This window comes from Podarcis erhardii (assembly GCF_964252035.2).
Source record: "Podarcis erhardii genome assembly, chromosome: 18".
Lineage (NCBI taxonomy): Eukaryota > Metazoa > Chordata > Lepidosauria > Squamata > Lacertidae > Podarcis > Podarcis erhardii.
This window is the reverse complement of record NC_138516.1, coordinates 9,805,352-9,826,889: the sequence shown is the minus strand read 5'-3', so window position 1 is coordinate 9,826,889 and position 21,538 is coordinate 9,805,352. Positions and strand designations below refer to the sequence as shown.

The 21,538-nt window shown below is 48.4% G+C and overlaps 2 protein-coding genes across 2 annotated transcripts; both read left to right on the top strand.

Moving 5' to 3' along the window:
- The first annotated feature begins 2,888 nt into the window (after positions 1–2,888).
- On the top strand, positions 2,889–6,970 carry SMIM44 (small integral membrane protein 44). Its single transcript, XM_081846500.1, has 3 exons — positions 2,889–3,086; positions 4,954–5,225; positions 6,645–6,970. Exons 2-3 carry the CDS (start codon positions 5,045–5,047, stop codon positions 6,845–6,847), a joined length of 384 nt encoding a protein of 127 aa, XP_081702626.1. The 5' UTR covers positions 2,889–3,086; positions 4,954–5,044; the 3' UTR covers positions 6,848–6,970.
- Positions 6,971–12,030: 5,060 nt separating this feature from the next.
- SMIM24 (small integral membrane protein 24) lies at positions 12,031–17,789 on the top strand. The gene is given in 5 exon segments (XM_081846493.1): positions 12,031–12,290; positions 12,292–12,373; positions 13,650–13,782; positions 14,956–14,991; positions 16,734–17,789. Coding segments are annotated over 5 exon segments (459 nt in total). The 5' UTR covers positions 12,031–12,176; the 3' UTR covers positions 16,828–17,789.
- The last annotated feature ends 3,749 nt before the right edge of the window (positions 17,790–21,538 follow it).

The window sequence follows — 21,538 nt, the reverse complement described above, 5'->3', positions numbered from 1 at the left end:
GACGACAAAAAAGGGGTGATAATCTCATTCGTCAAGTCTTTATAAAGAGGGCAAGCCAGAAGCGCATGCGCCACCGATTCGGGACGGCCATCTCCACAGGGACGTTTTTCGTGTGGGATCTGTTGGAATCGTCCCTCAAGTCCAGCCAAGGGCAAGACATTCAATCTTGCGAGAGTAAAAGCGCGTCTATATTTTGGAATTGCTCGGTTATGCAGAGAGGGTGCCAGAGAGTCGAAAGGGGAAGGTGGAAAATAGCCACGCCATGGGCAAAATTTCCTTATTGTGGCCAAACTGTTTTGACACTCGATGATATTTTGGTGCTGACAAATTAGGCTGTTTGTGGCAGCGTTGGTGTGTCGTGGGCCCTGGGCACTTCCTGCGATCGGTAATAATCAATAATAGCAGCGCTGCCCATCTGACAGGGTTGCCCCAGTCATTCTCGGCAGTTTCCGACAAATTGATGCATTAAGCACAGCAAAGCGTCAAACATTAAAAACTTCCTGTACAGAGAAGACCCACTGACATTTTAAAGTGAGCCTGACGCAGCCTGAATGTTTGCAAGCCATCAACAGATTTTCTTTAGATTTTCCTTTGGAGTTTTCTTGGCAAAATACTGGAGTTGTTTGCCAGTTCCTTCTCCAGGTGGATCGCATTTAGTCTATACTCTCCGCTATGACCTGTCCGCCTTGGGTGGCCCTGCGTGGCATAGCTCAGGGGTTAGCAAACTTTTTCAGCCATGGGCCGGTCCACCGTCCCTCAGACCTTGAGGGGGGCGGACTATATTGGGGGGGGATGAATGAATTCCTGTGCCCCACAAATAGTCCAGAGATGCATTTTAAATAAAAGGGCACATTCTCCCAGGCAGACCCCACAAATAACCCAGAGATGCATTGTTAAAGAAAAGCACACATTCTACTCATATAAAAACACCAGGCAGGCCCCACAAATAACCCAGAGATGCAGTTTAATTAAAAGGTCACATTCTGCCAAATGTGTCAAAACATGCCGATTCCTTGCACCAGCAGCGGGCCAGGTTGAGAAGGCGATTGGGCCGGATCCAGCCCCCACGCCTTAGTTTGCCTCCCCATGTTCTAGTAGCAGGTGGTTCCCCAGACTTGCTTGCCTGAAGTTCAATACGGTTAAGACAGAGAGGTTCTAGCATAGGGGTCAGCAAACTTTTTCAGCAGGGGGCCGGTCCCCTGTCCCTCAGACCTTGTGGGGGGCCGGACTATATTTTGAAGGGGGGGAAATGAGCGAATTCCTATGCCCCACAAATAACCCAGAGATGCATTTTAAATAATAGCACACATCCTAGTCCAGGGATCAGCAAACTTTTTCAGCAGGGGGCCGGTCCACTGTCTCTCAGACCTCATCCAGAATTTAAAAATCACCAGCTTCAAAACTATATATATATATATATATATATAATATCAGTCCATAACTAAAGAGTAGGGGGACACCCAAAGACACACACCCCCCCGCCAACAGATGCCAAGCTAGAAAGGGGATTATGAATCGGTTTCGTACACACAAAGTAATAAGAGGATTGTGGAAGGCTGAATCGGAAAGGGATTTCGGGGGAAAGGGAATATTGCGAGCTTGCTTCTGCGTGAAAGCAGCCTCCTTTAGCCAAAAACCATTGCGGATTAGGTTTACCGGGGCTTAAACATTTAAAAGCAGATCAGGCTTGGCAGAACCTGTTTTCAATGTCAAGGCTTCCCCGAGCCACTCCCCAAAGGCCAGTTGCAAAGCGCTGTGTCAAAAAGTCTCCGAATTCTGGCCATTTGACACCAACCCTTCCCCAAAAAAACCCCCTTCATGGATCACTGCCTTGTCGTGGCGAAGGGGCTTGAATAACTCAGAGAATGTATGAGCTATGCCAGGCGTAGGCAACTTAAGGCCCAGGGGCAGGATCCGGCCCAGTCGTCTTCTAAATTCGGCCCGTGGACGGTCCGGGATTCAGCGTGTTTTTACCTGAGTAGAATGTGACCTTCTATTTAAACTGCATCTCTGAGTTATTTCTGGGGCCTGCCTGGTGTTTTGACATGAGTAGAATGTGTGCTTTTATTTAAAATGCATCTCTGGGTTATTTGTGGGGCATAGGAATTCGTTCATTTTTTCCCCCTTCAAAATATAGTCCAGCCCCCCACAAGGTCTGAGGGACAGTGGACTGGCCCCCTGCTGAAAAAGTTCCCCTGTTAGACCAGCCTTTTACTCCAAACAATGAGGACTGCAATCTTGTTTGCCGTGTTTATTTCATTCATCCCCTGTGGTCTGAGCAAGAAAGCGAATCCTTTGCTTCTAGGTAAAGGTAAAGGGACCCCTGACCATTAGGTCCAGTTGTGGCCGACTCTGGGGTTGTGGCGCTCATCTCGCTTTACTGGCCGAGGGAGCCGGCGTACAGCTTCCGGGTCATGTGGCCAGCAGGACTAAGCCGCTTATGGCGAACCAGAGCAGCGCACGGAAACGCCGTTTACCTTCCCGCCGGAGCGGTACCTATTTATCTACTTGCACTAGTATGTTTTCGAACTGCTAGGTTGGCAGGAGCAGGGACCGTTCAACAGGAGCTCACCCCGTCATTGCAGGGATTCGAACCGCCGACCTGATCGGCAAGTCCTAGGCTCTGTGGTTTAACCCACTGCGCCACCCGGGTCCCTTGCTTCTGTGTACTGCAACGCAAATTAACGGGCAGCCGAGACTCAAAATAGTGGATTCTCTGCCTGCCTTCATCCCAACCCTCCCCTCGCAAAATCCCCAGCTACGATCTGCTTAGCTGATTTTAAGAGATCAGCTCTTGGGGAGGGGAAGGAGCCCAGAATAGTAGATTTGTCTTCTGCGGATTTTTGGGGGGGGGAGGAAAGGGGGAGATGTCTGGAAGAGGGGAGGCTTTGAGCAAGAGTATCTGTATTTAAAATAAAATTTAAAAAGCTGGGTGGGTAGCTGCGTGGAGTCTTTGCTCTCCAGCTGTTGGGAAACAGCATCTATCGCCCCATCAGTCGACATATCAGCAGGAACGCCTTGCGGACGCTTTTGAGTTGCGCCGACCGATGATACTGCCTCTTGCGCCGGCTGTTCCCTGTCGCCAGGTAAGTCGCTTCCTGCAAATCCCAGAAAACAAAATCCAGCTTTAGAAATTTAGCCTTAGCAGCAAACCAGGGTAGCTTGATTTGCAGCCCTCGCAAAGAGGAAATTGGGTTTGCTATTTACCGTATTTTCTGCTCTATAAGACGCACCAGACCACAAGACGCACCTAGTTTTTGGAGGAGGAAAACAAGAAAGAAAATATTCTGAATCCCAGAAGCCAGAACAGCAAGAGGGATCGCTGCGCAGCGAAAGCAGCAATCGCTCTTGCTGTTCTGGCTTCTGGGATAGCTGCGCAGCCTGCATTCGCTCCATAAGACGCACACACATTTCCCCTTACTTTTTAGGAGGGGAAAAGTGAGTCTTATAGAGCAAATAATACGGTAATTTTTTTGCCAAGCTGCACAGGTCAAAAGAGGTGTTGCAGGCTTTCGAAACCTGCTGTGCCTGTTTAACCAGAGAGGGCAGCGAGCCATCAAGAAATATTAATTCTTGGCCAGTGTGTCTGGAGGTCCTATTCTGATTTATTATGATTTTGAGCTGTATTTCAGTCAATTGCTGGATTTTATGTTTAAATGTATTATATATTTTGAGGTTAGCCCCTGAGCCTGGTTTGGCTGGGAAGGGTAGGATATAAATGGATTGTGTGGCTGTGGAAATGGATAAAAGCCCCCCATCTAAACAATAACCGTTATCAGTGCGTGTAAATAAAACAATTTAATTTTACTTTTTATCATCTGCAGTGCTATCTTATTTATAGTGCAATACATTGATTATTGCTTTCATTTGGGGGGGGGATCCATGGTCTCATTAGGTAGTAACAATTCATGTTAAATTGCTGTTTTAGGGGTTGCTTTTAAAAGTCCGGAATGGATTAATCCGTTTTGCATTCCTTTCTATGGGAAAGCGCACCTTGGTTTTGGAACGCTTTGGTTTTGGGACGGACTTCCAGAACTGATGAACTTTGAGAACCAAGGTACCAGTGTACAGTGGTACCTCGGTATTTGAACGTCATCCGTTCCGGAAGACCGTTCAAGTTCTGAAACATCCAAAAACTCAGTACAGAGGCCTTAAAATGGAAAACTCGGTACGGAAAACTTACCGTAATACGCAATCTGCGTTTCCGGTTTGACTTCTGAGGTGCATTCGAAAAACCAAAGAATTTACTTCCGGGTTTACGGCGTTCGAAAACCGAAATGTTCATTAATAGGTACCACTGAATTCTTTAATCACACTGCAAGACCACCACATGTGTTGAAATGTTCCTACTATTGGGATTTTTTTTATACTTCCAGCCTTTATCACTCTGTGATTTAAACATATTTGCCAGCCTATTTAGTGTTAAATACTCGCCTGCGGATCTTTAGATGGTTTTCTTTTAAAGTATAAAGTAAAGGTAAAGGGACCCCTGACCATTAAATCCAGTCGTGGCCGACTCTGGGGTTGCGGCGCTCATCTCGCTTTATTGGCCGAGGGAGCCGGCGTACAGCTTCCGGGTCATGTGGCCAGCAGGACTAAGCCGCTTCTGGCGAACCAGAGCAGCGCACAGAAACGCCGTTTACCTCCCCGCCGGAGCGGTACCTATTTATCTACTTGCACTTTGACGTGCTTTCGAACTGCTAGGTGGGCAGGAGCAGGGACCGAGCAATGGGAGCTCACCCCGTCATTGCGGGGATTCGAACCGCCAACCTTCTGATCGGCAATTCCTAGGCTCTGTGGTTTAACCCACAGCGCCACCCGTGTCCCTATAAAGTATAGCATGCCGTAAATATCAAGTTATTTGTCCAAATCAATATTGTGCCCTCATTTTCTTAACATACGGCTTTTCTCCGTGAGTGGGGCCTGAGCTGCCCCTTTCTATTTCTCCCCCAGAATATCCATCAAGCGAAACCTAAGTGACGACTGCTGATTGGGGAAGGAAGGGGAACGAGGCGCCGGGGACCCGGGTGCGAATCCTCGCTCGATGCAGTCCGGAGAGGAGGAGGAGGAGGGCGACCTCTTCAGAGATTACAAACCTCCCTCGCTGGATTCGATCCGCCTGCCGCGCTACGCCTTGTATCTTCTGATGGCTGTCATCATCGTGGTCGTGGTCGCGTACGCGATTGTTGGTCACCTCATCAACGACCTCACGCACGACTTTGCGGGTGAGTGGGCAGACCTGCTAGAAGCTCCCCCTTTCCCCACCCAAGTTTCTAGTCCTCAGGACCATTTTGAGTTTGAGTACCGTATTTTTCACTCCATAAGACGCACTTTTTTCCTCCTAAAAAGTAAGGCTTTTTAGGGCTCCATGATCACTGCAGATGGTGACAGCAGTCACGGAATTAAAAGACGCCTGCTTCTTGGGAGAAAGGCGATGGCAAACCTAGACAGCATCTTAAAAAGCAGAGACGTCACCTTGCCAACAAAGGTCCGTATAGTAAAAGCCATGGTTTTCCCAGTAGTGATGTATGGAAGTGAGAGTTGGACCATCAAGAAGGCTGATTGCCGAAGAATGGATGCTTTTGAATTCTGGTGCTGGAGGAGACTCTTGAGAGTCCCATGGACTGCAAGAAGATCCAACCTCTCCATTCTGAAGGAAATCAGCCCTGAGTGCTCACTGGAAGGACAGATCCTGAAGCTGAGGCTCCAAGACTTTGGCCACCTCATGAGAAGAGAAGACTCCCTGGAAAAGACCCTGATGTTGGGGAAGATGGAGGGCACAAGGAGAAGGGGACAACAGAGGACGAGATGGTGGGACAGTGTTCTCGAAGCTACCAGCATGAGTTTGACAAAAGTGTGGGAGGCAGTGGAAGACAGGAGTGCCTGGCGTGCTCTGGTCCAGGGGGTCACGAAAAGGCGGACACGACTAAACGACTAAACAACAACAAAAAGTAAGGGGAAATGTCTGTTTGTCTTACGGAGCGAAGCCAGCAAGAGCCACGCAGAGCGTGTCCGTACTGGAGCCTCAGTTTCACAACCTGCCCTTCCAGGGAGCACTCAGGGCTGATTTCCTTCAGAATGGAGAGGTTGGATCTTCTTGCAGTCCATGGGACTCTCAAGAGTCTCCTCCAGCACCAGAATTCAAAAGCATCCATTCTTCGGCAATCAGCCTTCTTTATGGTCCAGCTCTCACTTCCATACATCACTACTGGGAAAACCAGAGCTTTAAGTATACGGACCTTTGTGGGCAAGGTGATGTCTCTGCTTTTTAAAAGGAACAAACCAGTGATATTTTAGGGAGCAGGCTAGCAGGCGGGGCCCATGACTTATATCCTAGGAGCCTACACAACACAAAACACTCTTGCTGGATGTAGGTTTTATTTTATTTGCTTTTTATCTTGTATTTTGGAAATATACATCCAGGTTGTTTTTTCCTTTAAATTTTTTGGGGGCCCCAAGAGAGTGGGGCCCTAAGCTAGAGCTTGTTTAGATTATCCGTAAATCCTGGCGTGCTCTGGTCCATGGGGTCACAAAGAGTCAGACACGACTAAACGACAACAACAAAATCCGGCACTGCGACATACCCAGCTTTCTGCTGTCCAAACCTGCTGGTTTTAATTTTCTCTTTTTTCCCCCATCGCTAGATTGGGCCTTTGGTCCGAAACTGGAAGAGAGGAAGAGGCTGGAAGAGGCCTCGGACGGATGTGAGATTGCAGCTTTTCCCGACCAACGCCTGGGTTGGCAAAAGGGTGCCCCTTTCCTAGGGGTGGACTGTGCTGAAGGCCGCATCCTGCACCCCTTACCTGGGATGCAGACGGGCTGTGCATCGCCTCCAGCAACTGGCTGAGTCGTTGCTTGGATCAGCTGGAGATTCCCCCAGATGTACTGGATATATATATATATAAATATCACCCCTGGATATGAATGTCCAGGCTCCCTGTGATGTCTATTTCTTTCCTTTCCTTTTTCCCGTTTTGTTGATGTTGTTGAGTCGTTTAGTGGTGTCCGCATCTTTGTGACCCCCTGGACCAGAGCACGCCAGGCCCTCCTGTCTTCCACTGCCTCCCGCAGTTTGGACAGACTCATGTTTGTAGCTTCGAGAACACTGTCCCACCATCTCGTCCTCCGTCGTCCCCTTCTCCTTGCGCCCTCCATCTTTCCCAACATCAGGGTCTTTTCCAGGGAGTCTTCTCTTCTCCTGAGGTGGCCAAAGTCTTGGAGCCTCAGCTTCAGGATCTGTCCTTCCAGTGAGCCCTCAGGGCTGATTTCCTTCCGAATGGAGAGGTTGGATCTTCTTGCAGTCCATGGGACTCTCAAGAGTCTCCTCCAGCACCAGAATTCAAAAGCATCCATTCTCCGGCGATCAGCCTTCTTGATGGTCCAGCTCTCACTTCCATACATCACTACTGGGAAAACCATGGCTTTTACTATACGGACCTTTGTTGGCAAGGTGATGTCCCTGCTTTTTCAGATGCTGTCTTATTATTATTATTATTATTATTATTATTATTATTATTATTTATTTGTACCCCGCCTATCTGGCTGTGTTTCGCCAGCCACTCTGGGCGGCTTCCATAGAAACCAAAAATACAGTAAAATATCACATGTTAAAAACTTCCCTGAACAGGGCTGCCTTAAGATGTCTTCTGAATGTCAGGTAGTTGTTTATCGCTTTGACATCTGCTGGAAGGGTGTTCCACAGGGCGGGCGCCACCACCGAGAAGGCCCTCTGCCTGGTTCCCTGTAACTTGGCTTCTCGCAATGAGGCATCCGCCAGAAGGCCCTCGGCGCTGGACCTCAGCGTCCGGGCAGAACGATGGGGATGGAGACGCTCCTTCAGGTATACTGGACCGAGGCCGTTTAGGGCTTTAAAGATCAGCACCAACACTTTGAATTGTGCTCGGAAACGTACTGGGAGCCAATGTAGGTCTTTCAAGACCGGTGTTATGTGGTCTCGGCGGCCGCTCCCAGTCACCAGTCTAGCTGCCGCATTCTGGATTAGTTGTAGTTTCCGGGTCACCTTCAAAGGCAGCCCCACGTAGAGCGCATTGCAGTAGTCCAAGCGGGAGATAACCAGAGCATGCACCACTCTGGCGAGACAGTCCGCAGGCAGATAGGGTCTCAGCCTACGTACCAGATGGAGCTGGTAAACAGCTGCCCTGGACACAGATTTGACCTGTGCCTCCATGGACAGTTGTGAGTCCAAAATGACTCCCAGGCTGCGCACCTGGTCCTTCAGGGGCCCAGTCACCCCATTCAGGACCAGGGAGTCCTCCACACCTGCCTGTCTAGGTTTGTCATTGCTCGATACATGAATAGTATACCTTATTTATCTGAGAACACAGGCGGTTTTTATTGAGTATGCTTTGCGTGACCATAGGTTTGTTTGTTGTTGTTTTGCTACTGTCAAAATCTGGGGCAGCCGGCTTCCCTCGGAACGAGGTTTCTCACAACACCACACATGACAGGGCCTTTAATGTTTAATCTGCACCCACAAAGTACCAGCTGCCTTCGTGCCGCCGCCGCAAATCTGGAGCCATCCTTCCCACTAAGTAAGGAGATGGACTTGGATTCCTGAACAGCAAACCCGACCTAATTGGTGCTTTCCCAAATGGTACGTGGGCAGAAACGCAACCACCCTTCAAAATCTGACCCGCTCCCAGGTTTTGCGATGCAGTTGTCCGGCTGAGCAATGGGTACAAAAATCTATCTGCTGGGAGTAAAGTTCGGAAAGGCCTGCGTTGGTGGAAACAGCATGCAAAATGTGCGAGGGGATGTTTTTTCTTATGTGGTGGACTTGCAAAGGGGTAAAAGAGTATTGGGAAATGATCCATAACAAATTGAAAAAAAATGTTTAAAAGCACTCCCCCCCCCCCAAAAAAAAACCCCAGAATCCTTTCTCAAAACAAAACAAAACAAAATAATTCCTCCAGTAGCACCTTAGAGACCAACTAAGTTAGTTATTGGGAGGGACGCGGGTGGCACTGTGGGTTAAACCACAGAGCCTAGGACTTGCCGATCAGAAGGTTGCCGGTTTGAATCCCCGCAATGACGGGGTGAGCTCCCGTTGCTCAGTCCCTGCTCCTGCCAACCTAGCAGTTCGAAAGCACACCGGTGCAAGTAGATAAATAGGTACCGCTCCGGTGGGAAGGTAAACCGCGTTTCCGTGCGCTGCTCTGGTTCGCCAGAAGCGGCTTAGTCCTGCCGGCCACATGACCCGGAAGCTGTACGCTGGCTCCCTCGGCCAGTAAAGCGAGATGAGCGCCGCAACCCCAGAGTTGGCCACGACTGGACCTAACGGTCAGGGATCCCTTTACCTTTACCTTTAAGTTAGTTATTGGTATGAGCTTTTGTGTGCATGCACACTTCTTCAGTGATATGTACTGAAGTTCTCACCCTGGGCCAGCAGGGGGATACTGTAGATAGTTTTCACTCCGGTCCACATATGCAAATGAGGGCTTGAAAGTGACGTTCAGTGATTGGATAGTTACAGAAGGTTGTTACAGTTGCGTTGTACTGGAGCTCTATATAAGCAGGCTGGCTGAACTCTTCAGTTCAGTTCAGTTCTGGCCTGCGAATAAACAAGAGCTGTTTGAAGAATCGCTGTGTCGTCTGATATGTTCACCCACAACTTAACATTCAGATACACTGAAACAGAAGTCACCAGACCCTTATATATTCAGCGTCTCTGAAGAAGTGTGCATGCACACGAAAGCTCATACCAATAACTTAGTTGGTCTCTAAGGTGCTACTGGAAGGAATTATTTGTTTTGTTTTGTTTTGTTTTGTTTTGTTTTGTTTTGTTTTGTTTTGTTTTGTTTTGTTTTGTTTTTTATGTTATTTTATATTTTGTTTCGACTACGGCAGACGAACACGGCTACCTACCTGTAACTAGAGTGCTTTCTGTTCGGCATAATTGAGACAGAAATTCCCAGGTGTCAAAAAAAAAAAAAGGTTATTTACGTGCGGCCCGTGTTTCATTAGCCCAAAAAATGGGAAACAAGCGAGGTGCCAACAGAAGAAGAATGGCAACTTAAGCTGACGGAATATGCTCAGCTTGCGGACTTAACGTACAGAACAAGAAGAACATACGTTTAGAGAAGATTGGAAAACGTTTATTGGATGTATGGGAAATAACTGTGTACAGCTGAAAATACCGGCAGCATTCAGATAAATTCGACAGAATAAAGAAGCTTTGATGGATGCAATAATAGAATCCTGAACGATATAGTTTCTGTATTACTGTATTTTAATATTTGGTTGGAAGCCGCCCAGAGTGGCTGGGGAAGCCCAGCCAGATGGGCGGGGTATTATTATTATTATTATTATTATTATTATTATTATTATTATTATTATTATTATTTTTAAAATGTGCAGGGATTTATGATATGCAAAACGAACCATGGAGAGAGAAGAAAGGGAAGTCATGGAAATCTTAAGAATGTGTAAACGAGTGCTTCAAATGGTAAAACAGGAAATTTAATAAAAGCTGTGTTTTTAAAAGGAGAAAGAAAATAGCATACGAAACACGTTGTGTTAGAGGGAATGGCTCTGCGGAGGGGAAATGTGTATATTCGGAAGATTTAAGAGCCCTCCAACTGTCGTAGATGCTTTGGCTGAGAGTCCTGCCTGTTGATGAATTTGCTTGAGGATTAAAAAATAATACAGTGGTACCTCAGGTTACATACGCTTCAGGTTACAGACGCTTCAGGTTACAGACTCCGCTAACCCAGAAATAGTGCTTCAGGTTAAGAAATTTGCTTCAGGATGAGAACAGAAATCGGGCTCCAGTGGCAGTGGGAGGCCCCATTAGCTAAAGTGGTGCTTCAGGTTAAGAACAGTTTCAGGTTAAGAACGGACCTCCGGAACGAATTAAGTACTTAACCCGAGGTACCACTGTAATTACAAACCAGTGTTGAAATATAGAGAGCTGGACTTAACAACTGGAAAAAGGAGAAACTGAGAGGAGAGATTTGAATTTCATTGCTCCTCGCCCAGCCACTCCCATCCTGCCAGACTGGCACCGATTTTCCTGCGGGTGGCATGGCGCCCACAGATCATGTGATGGTCAGAGTCCAAATGCCAGGAACAGATTGCCGTTTCAAGGTAAGAACAGTTGGGCATGTGCCAGGCCATTTATGCTCTTCAAGGGACGCGGGTAGCGCTGTGGGTTAAACCACTGAGCCTAGGACTTGCCGATCACAAGGTCGGCGGTTCGAATTCCCGCGATGATGGGCTGAGCTCCCGTTGCTCGGTCTCTGCTCCTGCCAACCTAGCAGTTCGAAATCACACCAGTGCAAGCAGATAAATAGGTACCACTCCGGCGGGAAGGTAAACGGCATTTCCGTGCACTGCTCTGGTTCGCCAGAAGCGGCTTAGTCTTGCTGGCCACATGACCCGGAAGCTGGACGCTGGCTCCCTCGGCCAATAAAGCGAGATGAGCGCCGCAACCCCAGAGTCGGCCATGACTGGACCTAATGGTCAGGGGTCCCTTTACCTTTTAGGGTGCATACCGACCCACCCGCCCCGAATCCTCTTCCTGCCCTTCCTCTGTTGCCCTGGCATCTCTGAGCATGTGCAGAGTGAAAAGAGAGAGCGTGAGCCGAGTGAAGCAAAGACGCAAGGGAGAGGAGGAGGGGGACTTGCTGACGGAGTTTTCTGCAAGAGCCACCCTCTGGAAAAATAAACACGTCTCCACTTCCTGGGGGCTTCCTGGCACTAAGGTCCCAGCACCCTCCCGACCCCCTGACCCCAGAGCTATCATTTCCTTAGGACGTCCCTATTTTCAGGGGAGAAACGTTGGAGGGGATGGAATTGGACGTCCCTATTTTCACACGGGAAACGTCGGAGGGGATGGAATAGGACGTCCCTATTTTCACACGGGAAACGTTGGAGGGGATGGAATAGGACGTCCCTATTTTCACACGGGAAACGTTGGAGGGGATGGAATAGGACGTCCCTATTTTCAGGGGAGAAATGTTGGGGGGATGGAATAGGACGTCCCCATTTTCATGGAGGAAACGGAGGGGATGAGACAGCCACAGAAGCAGCCGGGATCCGTTTCGTGTCCACCTGCATGCGAAAGCAGAGCAGCTTGTTCTTTGCCCTGGCCAAGCCCTAGTTCCACGGGCATCTCACGTGAAGGCAGAGCTGCCCGACAGAACTGCCATTATCAAATGCACTTTGATTCCGGGTCCAGAGTTACACTTGCAAGGAAAGTAGATATCTCCTCTCTCACACACATGAATACAGAAACCAGGAAGGACAGACCTGTCTCGCCAAACAGCACATTATCGAAGCAACGCGATGGAGTCGTTCTCATGTCTGCCTCTGCTCCTGGGAATTTTCTTCGCCCCCTGTGCCCACGGCCAAGGTAGGAGTGTGCCACGGGCTCCCCGGGAAGGAATTTGGTTGGGATACAGGTGGCAAAACTTGTTCAGAATCTTGCCAAGCAGATCTGCACCTCCTAATTCGTAGAGGCAGTGTGGCCTAGCGGTTAGAGCATCGGGCTCCCCGGGTGTGACCGTGCGGGCCAGTCAGGAGGATGAAATGAGAGGAGCAGGTATATAGGCGAGTCCTCCAGTAGTAGAGGCTTGGGGTGTTGTCAGGGGGCGGGTGTCGGGGTGAAGGCCTTCTCTGTGGTGGCCCCTAAGCACCTTCATTTTACAGCTTCTGGTGAATGTTGGACGTGCCATATGAACCTACACGGACCCTGAGATCATCTTGAGGCCCTCGAGAGGTGCGGAGGGTGGCAACACGAGAACGGGGCCTTCTTTGCATTGGCTCCCTGTTTGTGGGAATGCTTTCCCCAGGGAAGTTCGCCTTCATTATACACCTTTAGGTGCCAGGCAAAAACGTTCCTTTTTAACCAGGCCTTTGTTTGATCCGATGGACATCCTATGGCCTTTTAAAAAGTACTTTTTGTGTGTGTCCGGGGGAGCTACTGATTTCTTGATTTAATTTTTATTAGGTACCGTATTTTTCGCTCTATAAGACGCACCAGACCACAAGACGCACCTAGTTTTTGGAGGAGGAAAACAAGAAAAAAAATATTCTGAATCTCAGAATAATCTCAGCTGTTCTGGCTTCTGGGATAGCTGCACAGCCTGCATTCGCTCCATAAGACGCACACACATTTCCCCTTACTTTTTAGGAGGGGGAAAGTGAGTCTTATAGAGCAAAAAATACGGTATTTTGTGGTTTTATATCTTGAGTTGATTCTGTGAGCCGCCCTCACACACACACACACACACACACACACACACCAGGTATAGGGCACTATATAAACCAATAAATAATAATAATAACCAGTGGCTTTTTTTCCTTAAAAAAAATGATTAGGAGGTATTCTCATTTTGACCCGAGAAAACCACCATTTCATAGTTCAGGTCGGGGAAAATAAAGATAGTAAATGGGCAAAAGTACAAAGATTCACAACATGTTAAGGGGTACCCCTGTGTACCCCCAGAAAAAAAGCACCGATAATAATAATTATGCGCCCTGGCACATGAGACTTGAGGCGTCAATAGATAGGGGCCTCCTTATTTTTGGATTCCTCTTTTAAACACAGACCGGTAACGATGGGGGGGTGTAGCAATGCCCACAGTTTTTCCGCTTGACCCAAAAGGACCTAACCTTAATCCGTTTAGGCGCCGTGACGGGGACCACAAACGGCTCCAGCGGTCTGCAGCCCTGGCTGGTGGGCCTTGCCGCCGTCCTCGGTTTCCTGGGCGTGATATTTGTGGCCTCCCTCATCAATCGCTTCTTCTTCTCCAAGAAAAAGTAGGTCTCTCTCTCGCTTTTTGAAAGCTTCCTTCTTTAACCGCGAGCTGTTTCTCTCTCTCCCCAAGCCACAACTATTATTTCTTCTTCTTCCTCCTTCTTCTTTTTCTTCCTCTTCCTCTTCTTTTTCTTCTTCTTCTTCCTCCTCCTCCTCTTCTCTTCTTCTTCTTCTTCTTCTTCTTCCTCCTCCTCCTCTTCTTCTTTTTCTTACTCTTCTTTTTCTTCCTCTTCCTCTTCTTCTTCTTCTTTTTCTTCCTCCTCTTCTTCCTCTTCTTTTTCTTCCTCTTCTTCTTCTTCCTCTTCTTCTTCCTCCTCCTCTTCTTCTTCTCTTTCTTCCTCCTCTTCTTCTTCTTCTTCTTCTTCTTCCTCCGCTGCTTCTTTTTCTTCCTCCTCCTCCTCTTCTTCTTCTTCTTCTTCCTCCTCCTCTTCTTTTTCTTCCTCTTCCTCCTCCTCTTCTTCCTCTTCTTTTTCTTCCTCTTCTTCTTCTTCCTCCTCTTCTTCTTCTTCTGCGATCCCTCATAGCCAGTAAGCCAGTAAGATTGTCTCCCATAAACACGGTTTTAACAGTGAGTCTGTAAGTGACTGTGGAGGCCAATTCTTGATCCACACATCCTTCCACGGTAGGGACATAGGTTTCCGGGTGGGAGTTGACCCCGGTGAGGGTTTGCCAAGCGTCCCTTCCTCTTGGCACGTTTCTCCCTTGCGTCCTGAGTTCGAGTGTCTTCAAAGCCCACGACACCTTTGGCAAAGGCTGTTCTCCAACTGGAGCGCTCGCAGGCCAGTGTTTCCCAGTTGTCGGTGTTTATACTACATTTTTAAGATTTGCCTTGAGATAGTCTTTAAACCTCTTTTGTTGACCACCAGCATTACGCTTTCCATTTTTAAGTTCAGAATAGAGTAGTCGCTTTGGAAGACGACACAACATGACCAGTCCAACGAAGTTGATGTTGAAGAATCATCACTTCAACACACAAGGGGCGGCTGCACGATTTCGCCTGGAGGTCTTGCGAGGGTGTTGAGGACATAGCAAGAGCCCTGTTGGATCAGGCCCGTCAAGTCTGGGTGGTGGTTAGAATCACAGAATTGTAGAATTGGAATGGGACTCCCAAAAGCCATTTAGTCCAACCCCCCTCTGCTCTCCTTTCTCCACTGACGACCTTGCTCTCTTTGCAGGGATGGCGAAGGGAAGACGATAAACACCGAACTTCGGTAAATATTGTGGCTTTTGTGATGGTGTGTGTTTGTGTCTCTGTGTGTCTATTTCGTTCTGTTTTAATTCTTTTGGCCGCAGATGCGATGGGCGTTCTGATTCGCCTGACAGCAATTTTCTGATCTCCTGGTGCAAGTTCGCTTCTTTAAAACAAAAAAAACCACTTTTATTTAAAGCATTCTTCTTCTTCTTCTTTGGCGATCACTCGTAGCCGAGTAAGATTGTCTTCCCTAAACATTTAAAGCATTAAAACAGCAAAATCATAGATTCTAAAAAATAAGGTACAATAAAGAAAGGCGTTTTTTCTATTTATACCTCATCCATCCGACTCGGTTTCCCCAGCACTCTGGGAGGCTTCCAACATATATAAAACCAGTGTTTTTTCCTTTAAAAAAATGTTTAGGGGTACTCTCATTTTGACTAAGAAAATCACCATTTTATAGTTCAAATCGGGGAAAATAAATACAGTAAATGGACAAAAGTACAAAGATTCAGAAAATGTTTAGGGATATGTGTACCCCCAGAAAAAAAGCTCTGTATAAAAGCATAATAAAACATTTTTAAAAATTTAAAATCCCTATACAGGGATGCCTTCTAAAGGTTGTATAGTTACTTATCTCCTCGGCTCTGGAGCTGCATAACTCCATCTCTTGCTGAATGAACTTAGAAGGAATCAGGAGCCCTCATAAAGGACTCTGGCCCTTTCCTTTATTATTAATCAATTAATTAATTAATTATACCCTGCCCATCTGGCCAGGCCTCTCAAGCCACTCTGGGCGGCTCCCAACAGAACATTAAAAACATGATAAAACATCAAACATCAAAAACTTCTCTAAACAGGGCTGCCTTCAGATGTCTTCTTAAAGTCAGGTAGTTGTTTATTTCCTTGACACCTGATGGGAGGGCGCCACCACCAAGAAGGCCCTCTGCCTGGTTCCCTGTAACCTCGCTTTTCGCAGGGAGGGAACCGCCAGAAGGCCCTCGGGAGATAGACCCCAGTGTCCGGGCTGAACGATGGGGGTGGAGACATTCCTTCAGGTCTACTGGCCCTTCTGGGAAAAGGATGTCGACTCGAGTGGACTCGGGGCCTGATCCGTCAGGGCTCTTCTCATGCTTCCCTCTCCAGTGTGGTGTAGTGGTTAAGAGCAGTGGACTCGTAATCTGGAGAAACCAGGTTCGCGTCTCCGCTCCTCCACATGCAGCTGCTGGGTGACCTTGGGCCAGTCACACTTCTCTGAAGTCTCTCAGCCCCACTCGCCTCACAGAATGTTTGTTGTCGGGGAGGAAGGGAAAGGAGATTATTAGCCGCTTTGAGACTCCTTAAAGGTAAAGGTAAAGGGGCCCCTGACCATTAAATCCAATCGTGGCCGACTCTGGGGTTGCGGTGCTCATCTTGCTTTACCGGCAATGCACAGCTTCCGGGTGATGTGGCCAGCAGGACTAAGCCGCTTCTGGCGAACCAGAGCAGCGCATGGAAACACCGTTTACCTTCCCGCCGAAGCGGTAACTATTGATCTACTTGCACTTTGAGGTGCTTTCGAACTGCTAGGTTGGCAGGAGCAGGGACCGAGCAACAGGAGCTCACCCCGTCATTGCGGGGATTCGAACCGCCGACCTTCTGATCGGCAAGCCCTAGGCTCTGTGGTTTAACCCACAGCACCACCCGCTGAGACTCCTTAGTGTAGTGATAAAGCGGGATATCAAATCCAAACTCTTCTTCAAATTCTTCTTCTTCTTCCAGTCCAGGCAACATTTACGACAACATCGCCATGGATCCAGAAGAGGGGAGCTCTCACGAAAAGGAGCTAGATAGCAACAAGGTGACCATCATGTAAAGTCCAGCTTAGGGGGGTGAAGGACGAGGACGGCAGCCAGGTTGCAATGCAACTGGCCGCATGGTGCTGAATTCTCCCGTTCAGCCCTGCTGCGACAACCTCTCTGAGTCTTGACCACCTCTGCCTCTGGGGATAAGGAGATTTCAGTTCATTCATCCCCCCAAATGCAGCCACAGAAATCTGGACATGATTATATCCAAGATTGTGCCAAGGGTCTGTTCTGGCGAGGGTGGGTGGTTGTCCCAGGGAGATGGTCTGACAATACCAGCCAAGAAGGTGCAAAAGGAAGCGGAAACTGCTGGGATGAGTGCCGATTCGAACCCAGAGCAGCCCTTTGAAATGACTCCAAGGAAAACCTTCAGAAGCGTCCCTAGAAGCAGTTCTTCTGCGCTGTCTCCCGAACCCTGATCTTTAAACGTAGCATTTCTCTGTTTTGTGTGAGAGATGTGGGAATACCTCTACAGCGGTCCCTTGGTTCTCAAACTTCATCCGTCCCAGAAGTCCATTCCAAAACGAAACTCAAGGCGCGCTGCTTTCCCGTAGAAGGGAATGCAAAACGGATTAATCCGTCCCAGGCTTTTAAAAACAGCAATTTGACATGGATTTTGCTATCTGACGAGACGGCCGATCCATAAAATGAAAGCGATAAACAATGTGCTGCGGCCATGCCATCAATCCATCAGGAGCTGAACCGGGTTCCGCACAGTCGCGAAAACAAAACGAAAAAAGAGCCGCGAAAACAAAAACACAAAATACTGTATTTTTTTGCTCTATAAGACTCACTTTTCCCCTCCTAAAAAGTAAGGGGAAATGTGTGTGCGTCTTTTGGAGCGAATGCAGGCTGCACAGCTATCCCAGAAGCCAGAACAGCAAGAGGGATCGCTGCTTTCACTGCGCAGTGATCCCTCTTGCTGTTCTGGCTTCTGAGATTCAGAATTTTTTTTTTTTTCTTGTTTTCCTCCTCCAAAAACTAGGTGTGTCTTGTGGTCTGGTGCGTCTTATAGAGCAAAAAATACGGTAAATAGCAAAAACAGACAGGCCTCAGCGTAACACTCAAAACGGAGCACAATTGGCTTCCGTAAAAAGTTCGCAAACCAGAACACTTGCTTCCGGGTTTGCGGCGTATGGGTTCCAAGTTGTTTGAGGACCAAGGTGTTTGAGAACCAAGGGACCGCAGTACTCAGAAGAGGGATTCCTCTGGTTATCCTTGGGGAAGCCTCTATTTAGGAGAGACATTGCTTCACACGAGCAGGAAATGATTCTTCTTATACCCAGAGACATCCCTCTAGATATTATTAGAGGCGTGCCTCTTTTTAGAAGAGACATTCCCTCCTGATAACGGGAGATTGCCTCTTCTTAGAGCAGGAATTGGGGGCAGAATCTGTATCCAGGCAGAACGTTGTTCCGCTTCCACTCCCCTGGCCTGCGTTCAGCGATTACAGCCGCCGCAGTCCGCAATGGGAAGACCACATCCCTACTTTGAGGGCATCTCTCATCGCAACCCTATTCCCTTCCCGCTAGCATTTTCCGACAGAAAACACTGCTCTCACAAGCAAAAGCTGTTTTTTGGGGTGATCCAATTCGCCTTTCCTGCCTCAGCCAATTCAAGAGGAGTCGTGGTTTGGGGTGGAGGGTAGCTTTTAAAAATCTGTTAATCTGTGAAATGGACCAGCCTCTGTTGCAAGGATGAACATTGTGCTTTTCAATTAAAAAAAACCCGACTAATTAGATGCTGTTTGTTTCCTGCCTCGGGGCACAGAAGAGGGGAAGGAAGAAAAATATAAAGCAAGGATTTTAGGTGGAAGCGGCGCATGTGATTTCTACTTCAAGAGATGTGGACGTCATGAGGACTATAAACATAGAATCTATGCATGCTTTCATATTGTGGAGCTGTGGGGAGGGGGCAGAGGAGTTCTCTATCCTAGCGTTGTTGGTGCATTTGAAATGGAGGGGATTGTATAATAAAATAATAATAATAATAATAATAATAATAATAATAATAATAATTTATTTATACCCCGCCCATCTGGCTGGGTTTCCCCAGCCACTCTGGGCGGCTTTCAACAAAACACTAAAATACAATAACCTATTAAACCTTAAAAGCTTCCCTAAACAGGGCTGCCTTCCGATGTCTTCTAAAAGTTTGGTAGTTCTTTTTCTCTTTGACATCTGGTGGGAGGGCGTTCCACAGGGCGGGCGCCACCACCAAGAAGGCCCTCTGCCTGGTTCCCTGTAACTTGGCTTCTCGCAGTGAGGGAACCGCCAGAAGACCCTCGGAGCTGGACCTCAGTGTCCGGGAAGAACGATGGAGATGCTCCTTCAGGTATACTGGACCAAGGCAGTTTAGGGCTTTGAAGGTCAGCCCCAACACTTTGAATTGTGCTCAGAAACGTCCTGGTAGCCAGTGTAGGTCTTTCAAGACCGGTGTTATGTGGTCTCGGCGGCCGTTCCCAGTCCCCAGTCTGGCTGCCGTGTTCTGGATTAGTTGCAGTTTCTGGGTCACCTTCAAAGGTAGCCCCACATAGAGCGCATGACAGTAGTACAAGCGGGAGATAACCAGAGCATGCGCCACTCTGGAGAAACAGTCTGCAGGCAGGGAGGGTCTCATCCTGCGCACCAGATGGAGCTGATAATGGGCATTCCTGTCTCCCAGTTGTGTCCTTAAATAGTTCAGTCCGGCACGGTTGCATCAGGTGACTTGTTGCATGTGGTAATGGGCTGCGAGACCATCAATTAGGGCCCAGGCATGGCCAGACTTGGCCCTCCAGCATCTTAAGATATAGGATCAGCTGTCTCCAGCAACCTGCTCCAGAATCCACTGCCCTAAAAACAGACACAAAGGGTTCCCTGTTTCCCTCGTGTCTGAAGTGGTGTGGGAGGGGCAGATCACGCTGAAACAGAACGGAAAGCGTCCCAGATTTGGAACAGCAGGTTCATAGAACTGTAGAGTTCGAAGGGAACCCCAGGACTCATCTAGTCCAACCCGTTGCAATGCAGGAATCTCAGCTAAAGCATACGAGACAATTTGCCGTCCAACCTCTGCTTAAAAGCCTCAATTGAAAAATAATAATAATAATAATAAATTTTTATTTATATCCCGCCCTCCCCAGCCAAAACCGGGCTCAGGGCGGCTAGCAACAATAAAATAGTACAACATTCTAAAATCATTTCATTATAAAATTAATTCAAATCAAATTGATGGCAAAAAGTTGGGCTAGAGTTCTGTGAGGATTGCCAAAGGAGGGGGTGAGACTGTGCCTTGGCCAAAGGCCTGGTGGAACAGCTCTGTCTTGCAGACCCTGCGGAAAGATGTCAAGTCCCGCAGGGCCCTAGTCCCTTGGGACAGAGCATTCCACCAGATTGGGGCTACAACCGAAAAAGCCCTAGCTCTGGTTGAGGCCAGCCTAACCTCCCTGTGGCCTGGGACCTCCAAGATGTTTTTGTTTGAAGACCGTAAGGTCCTCCGTGGGACATACCAGGAGAGGCAGCCCATCACCTCCCAAGGGAGACCCGTTCCACAGTACAAGAGCTCAGGAAGTTTTCCCTGGTGTTGAGTCGGAATCTCCTTTCTCGTCACTTGAAGCCACGGGTTCGAGTCCTACCCTTCCGGAGCAGGAGGAAACAAGCCTGTCCCCTCTTCCATGTGATAGCCCTTCAGATAAGTGGTACCTCGGGTTAAGTACTTAATTCGTTCCAGACGTCCATTCTTAACCTGAAACAGTTCTTAACCTGAAGCACCTTAGCTAATGGGGCCTCCTGCTGCTGCCGCGCAGCCGGAGCACGATTTCTGTTCTCACCCTGAAGCAAAGTTCTTAACCTGAGGTACTATTTCTGGGTTAGCGGAGTCTGTAACCTGAAGTGTATGTAACCTGAAGCATATGTAACCCGAGGTACTACTGTATTGGAAGATGGCTCTCAGTCTCCTCTTTACCAGACTAAACGTCCCCGGCTCCTTTGACCGTTCCTCATCAGGCTCAATTTCCAGACCCTTGATCATCTCTGTCTCTGTCTCTGTCTCTGTCTCTGTCTCCCTCCTCTGCCCACCTTCCAGCTTGTCAACATCCTTCTTAAATTGTAAAGGTAAAGGTAAAGGTGAAGGGACCCCTGACCATTAGGTCCAGTCATGGCCGACTCTGGGGTTGCGGCGCTCATCTCACTTTACAGGCTGAGGGAGCCGGTGTACAGCTTCCGGGTCATGTGGCCAGCAGGACTAAGCCGCTTCTGGCGAACCAGAGCAGCGCACGGAAACGCCATTGACCCACCAGAGCGGTACCTATTTATCTACTTGCACTTTTGAGGTGCTTTCGAACTGCTAGGTTGCCAGGAGCAGGGACTGAGCAACGGAAGCTCACCCCGTCATCGCGGGGATTCGAACCGCCGACCTTCTGATCGGCAAGTCCTAGGCTCTGTGGTTTAACCCACAGCGCCACCCGCATCCCATCTTAAATTGTGGCGCCCAGAATTGGACACAGAACTTCAGGTGTCCACAGCTAAAAACACACACACACACAAATCCAATTCATTGGAAGCCCCTGAATCCCCTCAAAGGCTCGTGGGAGCTGTAGTTTCCCCCCTTCACAAAGCTGCTAATTTGCAGAAGCTGTACACCGGCTCCCTCCGCCAATAAAGCGAGATGAGTGCCGCAACCCCAGAGTCGGCCACGACTGGATCTAATGGTCAGGGGTCCCTTTACCTTTAACAAATTTCAGCT

Coding starts and splice junctions, on each gene's coding strand:
- SMIM44 (XM_081846500.1), top strand. CDS start 5,045: ATGCAGTCCGGAGAGGAGGAGGAGGAGGGCGACCTCTTCAGAGATTAC. Junction 5,226..6,644: donor CCTCACGCACGACTTTGCGG/GTGAGTGGGCAG, acceptor CCCCATCGCTAG/ATTGGGCCTTTGGTCCGAAA.